The following is a 12,878-nucleotide window of genomic DNA, read 5'->3' as shown; positions in this document are numbered from 1 at the left end:
ACCAAGGTGTTGGACCGTGACGGTGGCACCGATCAGGACTTTGCTGACATGGTTGCACCCACCTACGCACTTTAGGGCTTGCTAAAAGAGTACCCATAGCCTCCAGGAGTCCTCTTCCAGCTTTAGTCGCGGCCTCCAGACATCTGGAAGGACGGATCTAGCCGTACCAGGGGGCCCCGACCAAGCAACTCCTGATTCAAATATTTTGTCTCCCACTTCACCCTACCATGACGGATGGAAATGCTATCTATCTAATTCAATATTCGGATAGTCCGAGTCGCGTTATACAAAGAGAGCACACAGATCTTCGACTATTCTTTCTGATCAGCATACCATCAAATATTTCTTTTTGCTATGCGGCACTTCTGTGGCTTAGCCGGCGCACATCCACTGGGACTCAATCAGACTTCAAGGACCCGATGCCCGGAGAGATTGGAGCTAGAGCAGCGACTGAGGATTACTATCCATTACCAGATCATCGTGATACACTCGATAATCATTCAAAGCTCATTGCAAAACGCCCGTTTCTCTGGAAGAACCTCAACAATAGCTAACCCGTTCAGATGTCAATATGATTGAAGCTCTTGACCAGTCAAATGTGGCAACTGAGCAACATTTTCAGTCCAATCGAGATCATGATGGGGGTCTTCTATTTATGAATAACGATTGCCTGACCGCTAGTCCGGTGAATATAAATCTTCCAGTTCCGTCTTCCTCAGTATGTATCCAAATAAAGCTCATCATCGATGTGAATGCATTATTAATTGAAACCACTGGCAGAGGATCTTTGCTCGTCTCTTCCAAATTCTTATCCAGGGAGCATTATTTTACGACATAAAAACGTAACACGGGCTGTTTTTTATTGAAGAGAAGATTCCACGTGGGCTAACGCGGGCGGCGACGCCTCACGGCTTTATGGATATGCAGGCCATTATAGGGTCTCGAAATGACTGCAGTGAACTATTGCGGTCAACATAAAAAAACACCGTTTGTGTTAGTCACATAAACTGGGCTGGCTTAGCTAGTACCAGCTGACACATATCACAGCCGAACCAGTCCGATCACCTGCCAGATGGGCATATTCGGTTCCAAACTAGTAGGGTGAGGACCTCAGCCAAGGACCAAGGTCGACAAGGCTCTTGCGGTGCAAATTTACAACCTCACTGCACAGGAAAGATTGCCCAAACCGATTGTAGGGCGAATGTGCCTGTATTTGCAGATGTCGACTAGCAGGCCGGCTAGGAGAACAGACTGTCTCATCTCAAACGCCATGTCCGGACCGTGACGAGATAGGTGCAGATTGCCGGCACAAAATCGTGGAGTCAGCGAGTCACACGCAAGGGTCGAAACTACATAAACCCAAAGCAGCTCCACCATAGTGATCCTATATGTCATAGTTAACTTACTGATTGGAGATACCCACAACTTGAAGGTTATCGACGGGAAATAATGGGCCAGATCCGTGGATTTCGCCCTTATCTCCAACTTTCGACGGAGACTCGGGGCGGGAAACGGGCTCAGTTTCCCGTCGGAAAACACCATGGCGGGCCTGGAAAGTAGGGCTTGCGTGTGTATATCAAAACATGTTGCAATATTTGTATACTACTGGTTTTCTTTAAGAATTAACAAGTTTTAGTTCTTTCCTATCTTGCTTCGACTGATACTCTTTATCTTGATTGCTTCTTTTAATCGTCTTATATACTCCATTGAGGATCGAGTAACAGTCTGATCTATATCAAAACATACCTCAAAGCCATTTGGGATTCAATTTCGCTTCATTATACCCCCAAGGTGGAAGGATTGCCTTCTCCAGGTCAAAAAGAACTTTCTATATACTACTATACATTTTTGATTCGAACATCCTCGACCCACAACGTCATGCCTTCCGCCGAGTACCAAACCCCAACCCTCAAAAACCCATGGATTGAAACTCCACTGGTCGAATCCGCTGCTCTCTCCCGGGCGGCAGGTTGCCGCATCTTCCTCAAGCTTGAGAATGTTCAACCTAGCGGTTCATTCAAGTCTCGTGCTATGGGTAACCAGATTCTGTCCCATCTTCGCAAACCCGAATACGCCAACCGTCGAATCCACTTCTACGCTTCTTCCGGTGGAAACGCTGGATTAGCAGCTGTATGTGCTGCCCGAACCCTGGGCTACCCTTGTACTGTTGTGGTGCCTCTCTCCACCAAGCCCTTGATGCTGGAGAAGCTACGTGCAGCCGGAGCGGCAGATGTTATCCGCCACGGAGAGACCTTTTTTGAGGCCGGCTCTTATATGAAAGATGTCATTATGAAGACCAGTTCTGGAGATGATGAGGACGTGGCCAAGATTGCACTACATCCATTTGATAACGAGCCTATTTGGGAGGGCAATAGCACTATTATCGATGAACTGGAGAAGCAACTACCCCAAACTGCCAATTCCGATGAAGAGCAAGTTTACCGCGGGCGGGCACTTCCTCTAGATGCACTTCTCTGCAGTGTTGGCGGTGGTGGTCTTCTCAATGGTCTTGTAATGGGTCTTGAGAAGCGACGTTGCAAGAAGCAAATCGAGAATGAGAATGGTGTTTCCAGCACTGCCCACTCTTACCTAGATACTTCCTTGGAAACACCCAGCACTACCTCTGTGTCTGTTTCCAAAGACCCAGGCCCTATCAATATCCTCGCCATCGAAACGGACGGTACCGATTCCTTGGCTGCAGCCATCGCCAATAACTCCCTTGTCTCCCTTCCTAAGATTACCTCCCAAGCTACATCTCTCGGCGCCATCCGTGTATCGGAAACCACATTCCAATATGCCGTGGCCCCACCACCTGGTATCAAGGTGCACAGTGCCGTGCTCACAGATGCCGAGGCCGCGAGGGGTGTACTCCGCCTTGCAGATGACGAAAGGTTGCTAGTAGAGCTAGCATGCGGTGTGTGCGTTGAAGCGGCTATCGGCGATGCTGCCACCGCTACTTCTACTTCTACTTCATCGGCGACTGCTGTCGCAGGTCAAAGCTCTAAGAAGCGGAAGCGGAGTGCAAATGATACTGTCTCTCCTGATGAGGGATACGGCGATGACCGATTGTCAACGGATAATGATACGGACCCCGAACCTGAGGCGGAGAACGGCGATAATGGTCGGACATCGACGAAAACTCCTGAACTTAAGTCAAAGTTAATGAAGCTTCTCCCTGATCTGAACACACAGAGCAGGGTTGTCATCATTGTTTGTGGTGGAAGTAATGTTACTATTGATATGGCTGGAGAATATAGACGCTTACTGGAACAGGGATGGGCCTAAGCTATGATCTAAAGACTTTTTGCATTTTCTTTTTCATTTTTTATATACCTCACATACTCATTTTATTCTGTTGTCTAATCTTTTCTTATCATGACCCGTTCAATGCTGCATGTTTTCCTACTTTTACAAAAATACATTTCTTCTACCTAGAAACATTTGAACTTGAAAGAAGCAAGTGTAATAAAGAAAGTGAGATTTCAAATTGAAGTTCTTTTCATACACATTTCAGACATCTGGATACCTGAAGAACAAATCAATCCCAAAAGATCCCTAATGGGCAGGAATATCCAGCATCTTCATCCGATAATCCCAGTAATTCTTCCGAATAGGATCATACTTATCCTTCAACAGGTTCAGCATCTCAGCCGCCTGAATATCTCTCTCTCCATCCGCATAAGCATCAGCCAACCATTCAATAGCATGTGAGCTCTTAACCGCATCGCCATCAACAAACTTCTCAGCGAACTCCTCCCACTCAGTAAGTCCGCGGCCAGAAGCAAGCAACACACCTCTCGCAAACCACCAGGGACTACGATTCTCCGGAGCGCGAACAATAGCCTCCTGCGCAAACAACAATTCCGCATCAACCATATCCTCGTCAACAACAGCCAGAACGCCCTTCTCACCGGGTGTGGTCGACATATCTCCCGCGTTAGCCATACCGGCATCTAACTCACCGTCACGGGGTCCAAAGCGAAGCATGTAACGGTGACTCCAGGCAGAGTTATTCCGCACATCGGCTTTTAGGAGATGATTGATATCCTCGATTTCGCGGGGGTTGTCCCAGAGCTTGAAGTGGCGGACTAGCCAGTGGCGATATGTCCAGACGTGGTAGTTCTTACTATCTTGAGCGAACATGTCCATCAGGAAATCTTGTTCCTTGGGTGGGAGTGTTGGGAAATTTTTCCGTGAGGACATGAGTACTTGACGGTGGTGCCTGGGGGAGTTGTTAGCTTGGGATCAGAAGAGGGTGGTGTGTTGTGGTGTATTACCAGATTTGATAATTTTTCAGGTACTTCAAAGCAACTTTGTTCAACCATGCGACCTCTTCTTCGAGACTCTTCTCCAATGCGACCAAGATTTTGGCGCGGTAGATCCTGGGATGGATTAGTGGGGTTCATTAAGTGGATATAGGGACGTAAAAGGAGGTGAGGTGAGGTAAGGTACTCAGATATGAAAAGCAGTGTGGAAAACTCACCAAACAGTGTAATGTGCTGCGTTCATGGATATAACATCCTGCGTCAACTTCAACGCGCGCTCCGACATCTCATTTGCGGCCATCACCGCCCGCAAATAAGAGGTTGCTTCGAGGTACTCGGTAGGATAGGCAATGGACGCCAGAGGCATAGCGCCCGATTCTTCACCATCATCCAAAGGGATTGGAGTCACAGAGGCCCATTCGGGGTCACTTTCGTATTTTCCGGCCATTTTGATGGAGTGGGTGAAGCTATCAAATCTGATGCGGGGGATTTTCTTCCCGATAAATGATGCGCGTTATGCTGATTGGGGAAGCGTGCAGGGGGTGACTCGACCACTTTCTTGAACTCCTTCTGATTCAGTATTCGCGGAATTGAGAGATCGCCTGGTTTTCCTTAAATCTTTTCTCGGTCTTTGAAGGAAATGCTTTTTCTTTTATGTTGGAAAGTGAGTCGATTCATGAGTTGAGAGAGGTGGGGCCGCTGTCTGTTTGCTGTGATTTCATTGGTGGCCTGAGGCTCAAAGAGAACAATAACTAACTAACTACTAAGAAGTATCTATGATTCCATGAATATTGATCGTCTTTTGTATTATATAATTTATGATTTATGAGAGATTATTTAGACAGATATCTTCCAATGTTGTGGATATGCATTCCCGACAAGCGGAAATTTCACTGGCTTATCATACTACTGGTTACTACGGAGTTCTCCAGGACTCGTTCTATCGAAAGTCCCCAAATTAATGTATACATTGTAGTACTTTTTCTCATGAAATTGAAATTAAGCTTCACTTCCAAGGTTTTGGGCTCACTGTGATATTCTAGATATTTTCTACAATAACCTAGTTTTTGGCCCATGATCTCGGCCTAAAGGCTACTCCGAATATAGACCAATCAATAAGTCTCATGCATAATCTCCCTCATATTTGACCACTATCACCCCTGGAGAGGCGCTTGGAGTGGGGCAGAGTGTATCCTCGTCAATCAAGCCATTCATATCAATTTATCCATGGATGAATGCTAACTGTATGCAGCACAGCCCTGGAGCAGGATTGAGGAATCCCGCCCTATATGTGACAGGACACCCCTCTCGATACATTAATACTGTTCTAGGCACATGATTCATCCATTTGGTCCCCACTGGTATTTGAATCTTCGAAATTTGAGAACTGCAACTGGCAGTTCTTACTCTCAATCCGACGGAAAGATACTGGGCCTCAGATTCGCCGTACGGCCTCAGCGCACATCATGGCTCGAAGTGGAATTCGGAGAACACATACTGGGTGTCACTTGCAAGTGAATACCCCACCAGCCTTGAATAATCTGATATCAACCTAATTTGAATACCTCAGAATACGCAGAGTCAAATGCGATGAAGCTCAGCCATCTTGTATCAGATGCACATCAACTGGGCGCGAATGTGATGGCTATAAAGAATGGATCCCAAAGGCTCTACGGCGTATACGACCCTCGACCATTCCAGGAGCCCAAGAAGCTGACTTCCAAAGCTTGGACTTTTTTCGATGCATGATGGCCTTGCAGGTCCATTACCTGTATCGTTTTGGGCTCACGATATTCCTCAGGTAGCACACCAAGAGCCTGCCATTCTACATGCGACCGTAGCTATGAGTACCCTGTATAAGGAGTTCAAATTCCCAACCTCGCAAGCGGACACATTGCAAAAACGCTTCGCCTTACAACATTACAACAAAGCAATTCGATGCATTGTGACATCTCAAGTTGAGCATCTCGATTCAGTCGTCCTGGCGTGCATTATGTTTAATGGTGTTGAATTCTTGCGAGGCAATATCTACGCAGCATTGAATCATTATCAAATGGTCTAGAAATCATGGCCTCATATAAACCATCTACGCGCCTCATTAATCTCTTCCGGCGTTTCAATGTCTTCATTCTTCTCTTCTCTTATTTTACTGATATTGATACGATACAAAGTTCCGACGCACCATCTGTGGATAGTCCATTCGACACACTTGCCCAGGCAAAAGAATCCCTGGATTGGCTTGCTTACCGAGCTATGAAAATCGCGTTGGCTTCCTATCAAACGGGCTCCGAAACATCATCAAGCATATTCATAGCTTGCAAAGTCCTAGAATGGATTCCCTTAAGAGGAAAAGAGATAGATCAAGGATTAGACGCTTGGTCACTGGCTTTTTCCCATTTTGCATTGAAGACTCTGAGTTCAAATGAGAGTAAAGCTTACCGCATGTTGGAAGCTCGTTGGCAAATTTGCAAGATCTTCATGAGCATGGCAAAAAGTATCAGTGTTCACGGTGGAGGTGAATCAAGCGAAGCAAATTTTGCGCGAGTCCTTAAGCTTATTGAAAGAGTGACTGGAATGAGTCAGCACCGATAGGGCTAGGGTTCGTACGCGTCTTACAAATAAGTATGCGCGAGTTCATGAGCTTAATAAAAAAATGACCAGAATTGATCCTTTGAAGCTGGAGCTGAAGCTAGGATTTGTGCGCCTCTTGCAATTTGCGGTGAACACTGATATGTAAGTATGATTCATGTTTTTCATATTCAAACTTGAACATATCAATAATGGAATCCAAACTGATTAAGGTAATGAACGGTGATTTGAAATGATCTTTTGTGCGATATCTTTTTACTTGGCTAATTTATACTAAGTTGGGTATCATTCAGATGTCTTGAACACACGAGCAAGATATTGATACTCTCAATAACTGTACATAATGACTGAGATATTCTGCAATCACTGACTCATCTCAAAATCTTTCTCCAGTTGTTCCTCAAATTTTGCCCATTGACCCTTTACAGCACATGCAGAAGTCCAATAATTTCCATTTGCATCTTTACCAAGAATGAAGAAACCATCTGCAGGTTTGACTGGACCATGGTTCTCCTGAACATATGAAGGCTTACATGAGCCCTGGCCATCTGTAGGGGTCTTTCGGGCCGGTGAAAAATCCAGGTTGAAGAGTCCGGCCTTATCCCAATTTGAAAAGCCGACTTGAGCCATATCACCATCACCCAGGATAACAATTGGCAAGCCGGTTCCAGAGCCTCGTACCATGGCGTAGTATGCTTCGTGCTGAGCGCGTGTTCCTTGCTCATTAACTGCTCGACGGACCTGCCGAGCAAGCCAGCTGAGTGGTTTTGAAGTCACGTCTCCAGCCGTGACAAGGACGTTTGCCCAGCCGAACGCATTACCAACGTATGGGTGCTCGGCTGATGAAGGGATCAGGTCACCCTCAAATGCTTTTCGAAGAGACATCGCGATCGCCGCAGCGACCTAGAACAAGTTTAATTAGTTATTGAGACATGCTCATTATGGCTTTGGCAACTTACAGTTCTGTTCGGGTTCATATTCCTCTGACCAACAACACATCTTAAGATCCAAGCTGTTAAGACGTCGTTCTCTGTTAGGAATACCTTCGAGGGGTCTTCTCCGTTGGCCGTGGCCTCAGCCCGAAGCTCATCTAGAGCCTTCTCCCACTGCGGACGCCAAAATGTCTCTGGAACACAGACCATACGGTTCTCCTTGGCTCGGAGTACCATATCAACTCCATATCCTAGTCCCCACTTGAGAATGCCGAGTAATCCAACTCTCTTGTCTGCAAGAATATGACTCTCTGTTGAAGGTCTTGAACCATCGGAAAACGAGTGGAAGGGATCTTTCTCATAGTTACAAGGAGTAAGAACTTCGTCCGTTTTCCCCCAGAGCATAGACTGCCACCCCTCGACGACGTACTGCATGCCCAAGGCATCAAATGCAACATGCTGCCATTGCAGAACCACCACAGTCTTATCAGTGAAGGAGTTCACGCGGAGTCCAAGGACCGGGATATCAGATGTGAGATAGTCTTTGATTCCGTTCGACTTGTATCCAGACTCCCATGCAAGTTCTTCTAGATCGTCTGGGTTACCCACAATGGCCGGCTTGGTATCGGGCTTTGGGATCTTGGAGGCAGCGGGATGAGAAGCAGCGGGTATTCCGTAATCGACGTGTGAGAAGGAAATGGTGGGTCTTTCTGCTGTGAACTTGAGTGGGATGTGCCATTCGATTTTTCCGGATGCCTTTACAGTGTAGTGAACTCGTTAGTATACAGTAGATTTTATGATTGGTCATTTTACTCCCAAAATGAAATGAGGCATTCTCACGTTCTTTCGCAATCGTCCACCCAGTCTTTGCCATCCTTCTCTCTTCACGAGGCCTTCAAGAGATGATCGCAGCTTTTCCGGATCCAGTACCTCGTCGAATACAAGAGAAACGGCCATATTGTTCCCCTGGACAAGGAGGCTGTCCTCGAAGAAGTGCAATGGCACGATCTTATCATCGGAGATCGGCTCTATGAGCCTACTGCCAAAGAACATATCCATTTTGAAGAGTTCACTTGAAGATGATCAATTAGCACGTGAATTTGCAGGAAGAAGAGCCAGGCAGTACAGAGAATGCAGCCTCTTCTTGCAGAAGTCTAGTCACTCTGATAACCCCAATAAACAAACACATTCTCGGCGAATAGCCCCTTTTGCCTAATATTTGCCATGCCATGTGGCTCCGGCATTGTGTTTCACAAGTACGGAATAATTTCTGATTTCGATAATCAAAGCCACAATACACGTTCGCTAGAGCATAAAAAGGCTGCATTAAACTGGAATAAGAACTTGAGTCTCATTTTTCACGAGTCAGAAGGATCTAGTTCGGTGTGGCTTCAAATATGGCCAGTGACAATTCTGGCCTGTCAACAAGCACTAATTTAGCTGCATCAATTAGTCTCTTAGCGGAGACGGCTGACATTCCCCGTAGCCATTCACCAGTAAAATCTTCCTCCCAAAGGATCTAGCGTGTTCGAAGTGTTCCATAGAGCTAGACCTCAACGGCCTTTTCAACCTTATCTGGCTAGCGTTGGTGTCATGGCTGTCAAATGTGGAGTCGTTGGAGTCAGGATGGTACAAGATCATCATAACCCCTGGTAAAATCAGACACATCACCGTTTTATGTCTCGGCACTTGTGCGAGTAGGATGCTTATAGTCAAGCCATGTGCCCATGTTGATTTCTTCGCGCTGCGATGTCTCCTTTTTCCAAGGTTGTGCCAGGGGTGCGCATGTTGCGATAATTCGAGGTCACAATGGATGAGTACACAACACCGGGGATGGAGCCGCCAGCTGGTCAAACCTCGCATTTTTACACTCCTTATAATTCACTGCAAATAGGGACGGTTGTGGCATTTGGCGTTACCTATTTTCTAGCGACGGTTTTTGTTGCTCTTCGTTATTTCCAGGCGTTTAAATTGGTGAAGAAGGTTGAAATAGACCTAGGTGTGTATTTTCTTCAACAGCATATGATCCAATTCTAATTGCAATGCTTCATAGTCATTATAACCATCTCTTTTGGTGTTTCTGCGACCTATTTTGCGACTTTGGTCCGACGTACGTTCAGCCTCATCCGTGGGCAGAAAATTAGTACCTAGAGACTAACTAATTTACAGTCATGAGATATGGCTGGGGCAAACACATGTGGGATGTATCCATTGCACAGCTCGTCAAGTTCGATAAAGTACGATGCTTCGATGAATTCCGAATATCCATGGATACTCATGTACAATGGCATTTCTAACGTCAAACAGGCACTACTACCAAACACCGTGACATACTTAATATGTCCAGCGATAACCAAAATGGCTATTCTATCCATCCTCTTCCGTATTAATCCCTCAACCATCTATCGCTACTGTGTTGCAGGTGTCGCAGTTTCAATCTTCGCCTATACTTTGACCTTATGTGTTATCACCGGTGCACCTTGCAATCCCCTCAAAACTGGAACAACAAAATGCTTAGAGAACGTCGCCTTAGCACAAGCAGTCTTGAATATCGCGTCCGATCTGGCAGTCGTGGCTCTTCCCATGCCGACAATTCACAACCTTCAATTCTCAACGAAACAGAAACTCACTGTTAGCTGTCTGTTAGCTTTGGGCTCAGGGTGCGTCTTGTTAGCCTTCCAATACAATGGAGTCAAATTTCCATACTAATACTTTCCATTAGTGTCGTCATCTGCTCAATCGCCCGCCTCCCTTACGTCCTCAAACTCGACGCCACATCCGACACAACCTACACCGAAGCCATCCTGGGCATCTGGTCGCTCGTCGAAATAAATCTCGGCATAATATGCGCCTGCGCAATGCGCTTCAAAAAGCTCATCACAACCTACCTTCCCCGATTATCACTATTCTCGTCTCGCTCTCGTTCACGCAGTATTGGGAAAGCGTATGTGACTGATCCACATATGTTCAGGCCTAAGGATAGCAAGGGACAGCATTCATATCAGCTGCACAGTTTCCAGGATAACAGTGTAGAGCCTTTTTCGCCGGCCTTCCCGCCGAAGTCTAAGGATATTTCTGTTTATCGGACTTTTGATGTTGATGTTGAGAGGACGGATGGGGATAGGGATACCAGGGATAATGGGAGTACGGATAAAATATTGACTTGATATGTTTATATTCTAGAGATCAAAATAGAGCTAAGACTGGAAGAATGATACTAAGCTTTTTCTTATAATGAGCTACTAGGTAGCTTATCCTGATCGGGTCAATATCTCATCTGTTGACTTGAATTTTCAACTTTCGAATGAATGGGCACTAGCACTACCATGACCATACATATCAGGCTCCACTGGCAGTTCACTACGCACTGATCCATAATGTCGTATATTCCCAATCTAAAGTGGAGTTTTTAATCTATTCAAGTTACAATATAGTACATCAATTGATACATACATCCCGTTACCCCATAGATAATATCTATCCAAATGTCTCCCCACCATTCTCCAGATACTCCATTTCCTCCCTAGTGGATTCCCTCCCCATAGCCCCATTTCTGTGAGGGTACCTCCCAAAGCGCGCAATTATAACCAAATGCCTCTTCTCGAAATCCAGCGTCTGCGCCAACCAAGCCCTCATCCCATCCTGTCTCTCAACCAGAACATCAAAGCACTTATTTTCATACTCATCCAAAGAATCCCGATCTGATCTCAGGAAATCTTCCACATCCTGTGCCGTTTCTTCATGGATAGTAACGGCCCTCTGATGTACATTTAAGGATTCAGAATGCATAAGTGGGAGATGAAACCAGAATCGGTAGGATAATTTATACCGAATTGGACTTTGGCTTGGAATTCCGAGATCAAGAGCCTGGAGTGCTATGGCTGAGGCGAGAGGATCAAAACGCTCGAATACGAGTCTGGATTCATCACCTCGGTAGCAGTTCCGAGGGACTTGATCTAGGAGGAGTACGAGACCGAGCCAGTTTAATGGGTCTGATGTGTTGACTGCTGCTAGGATCTGTTCAGATGTTGCGTCTGAAGAGATGATAGCTTCTAAAGCTGGTTGGAATTGTGCACTGAATGAAATATTAGTTACTAGCTTAAATATTGGAATTGACAATTTGACATGACTTGGAGGGGTTGGATGGAATCAAAGTGAGAAACATACACGCAAGCTTTATCAAATTTCACATCCCGGGAAAACCAACGTTGCATTTCGGGTCCCGTTGGTAGAATTAGAGAGTTTTCATCACTAACATGGTCGAACCAGAAGGTCCGGACCTTGGCCAGCAGAGCCGGAGTAAGGGTATGTTTGAGTTCTGGTGGAGCTGTAGCCATTTGGGGCTGTGTTGTGTAAGATCTTGAGCAAACTGTTTTATTTCTAACTTCATGTGAAGTTCTCAGTCCCCTGGTAGCAGGTCCTTGGCCAGAATTGAGGACTATCAGTCTGGATTGCGACAGCAAGGTGGGCCTCCAGATGGATAAATTGGACCGCGCGAGCTTTGCCGGATTGACCTTTCAAAATGGTCAGTTTGATTTTTCATATCTGCGCACTTGAGGCATGGGCTTACCTTTAATGTGCGCGCAAGGACAGACATGGTGGTGAGGTTACAAGCTCAAGCTCGGGGAGTTGCAATGAGGAACACTGAGTCAGCGGGTCCGAAGATCAACCCGGAATTTACCCCATAGTAGATCTACCAGTTGATTACTACTAGTAGAGTTGTACTCATTAGAGCAGGGATAATAGTAGACTTGTCGAATATCAAGGCAGAATAAATAAGGATTCAAATGTTTCAGAGGAATTTCAGGCATCCAGACTGGATGTGTAGCTACAAATTCATTGCATAACTCCAAGTCCACGTACATAAGGCATCATAGATCATCATCAAGTGAAGTACCTAGAAAGACCCTGAGCTAACAGTACTATACCGAACACATTTTGAAAGAGGTTTCTTGTGAAACTTTTCAGCAATCGAAATGATCTTCTTTATATAATCAAATATCCTTTCACGATTCCGAAGGCCACTGGCCTTAAACTTCTTATCAAGAATAAGGCCCATCCAACCAAGTTGCAAGATCCGCCAATCCACCGA

At 45.8% G+C, this 12,878-nt stretch overlaps 7 protein-coding genes across 7 annotated transcripts; 3 read left to right on the top strand and 4 right to left on the bottom strand.

Moving 5' to 3' along the window:
• Positions 1-1,152: 1,152 nt before the first annotated feature.
• N7483_005733 (uncharacterized protein) lies at positions 1,153-1,757 on the bottom strand (the record flags this gene model as incomplete). Its single annotated transcript, XM_057089170.1, has 3 exons — positions 1,153-1,384; positions 1,407-1,562; positions 1,747-1,757. The coding sequence occupies 3 exons, from the start codon at positions 1,755-1,757 to the stop codon at positions 1,153-1,155; spliced, it is 399 nt and encodes a 132-aa protein (XP_056948999.1).
• Positions 1,758-1,878: 121 nt separating this feature from the next.
• On the top strand, positions 1,879-3,285 carry N7483_005732 (putative L-serine dehydratase; the record flags this gene model as incomplete). The annotated part of the gene is made up of 1 exon (XM_057089169.1): positions 1,879-3,285. The coding sequence occupies one exon, from the start codon at positions 1,879-1,881 to the stop codon at positions 3,283-3,285; it is 1,407 nt and encodes a 468-aa protein (XP_056948998.1).
• A 270-nt stretch (positions 3,286-3,555) lies between these two features.
• On the bottom strand, positions 3,556-4,713 carry ramB (bifunctional protein farnesyltransferase/protein geranylgeranyltransferase; the record flags this gene model as incomplete). Its single annotated transcript, XM_057089168.1, has 3 exons — positions 3,556-4,222; positions 4,278-4,382; positions 4,484-4,713. The coding sequence occupies 3 exons, from the start codon at positions 4,711-4,713 to the stop codon at positions 3,556-3,558; spliced, it is 1,002 nt and encodes a 333-aa protein (XP_056948997.1).
• A 1,293-nt stretch (positions 4,714-6,006) lies between these two features.
• Positions 6,007-6,327, top strand: N7483_005730 (uncharacterized protein; the record flags this gene model as incomplete). Its single annotated transcript, XM_057089167.1, has 1 exon — positions 6,007-6,327. The coding sequence occupies one exon, from the start codon at positions 6,007-6,009 to the stop codon at positions 6,325-6,327; it is 321 nt and encodes a 106-aa protein (XP_056948996.1).
• Positions 6,328-7,217: 890 nt separating this feature from the next.
• Positions 7,218-8,845, bottom strand: N7483_005729 (uncharacterized protein; the record flags this gene model as incomplete). The annotated part of the gene is made up of 3 exons (XM_057089166.1): positions 7,218-7,757; positions 7,814-8,542; positions 8,627-8,845. The coding sequence occupies 3 exons, from the start codon at positions 8,843-8,845 to the stop codon at positions 7,218-7,220; spliced, it is 1,488 nt and encodes a 495-aa protein (XP_056948995.1).
• A 750-nt stretch (positions 8,846-9,595) lies between these two features.
• N7483_005728 (uncharacterized protein) lies at positions 9,596-10,953 on the top strand (the record flags this gene model as incomplete). The annotated part of the gene is made up of 5 exons (XM_057089165.1): positions 9,596-9,785; positions 9,840-9,896; positions 9,956-10,023; positions 10,094-10,446; positions 10,509-10,953. 5 exons carry the CDS (start codon positions 9,596-9,598, stop codon positions 10,951-10,953), a joined length of 1,113 nt encoding a protein of 370 aa, XP_056948994.1.
• Positions 10,954-11,263: 310 nt separating this feature from the next.
• N7483_005727 (DUF924 family protein) lies at positions 11,264-12,383 on the bottom strand (the record flags this gene model as incomplete). The annotated part of the gene is made up of 3 exons (XM_057089164.1): positions 11,264-11,861; positions 11,954-12,300; positions 12,357-12,383. The coding sequence occupies 3 exons, from the start codon at positions 12,381-12,383 to the stop codon at positions 11,264-11,266; spliced, it is 972 nt and encodes a 323-aa protein (XP_056948993.1).
• Positions 12,384-12,878: the final 495 nt, after the last annotated feature.

Source organism: Penicillium malachiteum, assembly GCF_028827825.1.
Source record: "Penicillium malachiteum strain IBT 17515 chromosome Unknown utg000002l:1.0-8849297.0:1.0-8852440.0, whole genome shotgun sequence".
NCBI classification, from domain to species: Eukaryota; Fungi; Ascomycota; class Eurotiomycetes; order Eurotiales; family Aspergillaceae; genus Penicillium; species Penicillium malachiteum.
The sequence above is the reverse complement of the archived record's forward strand: the minus strand, read 5'-3'. Positions and strand labels throughout refer to the sequence as shown.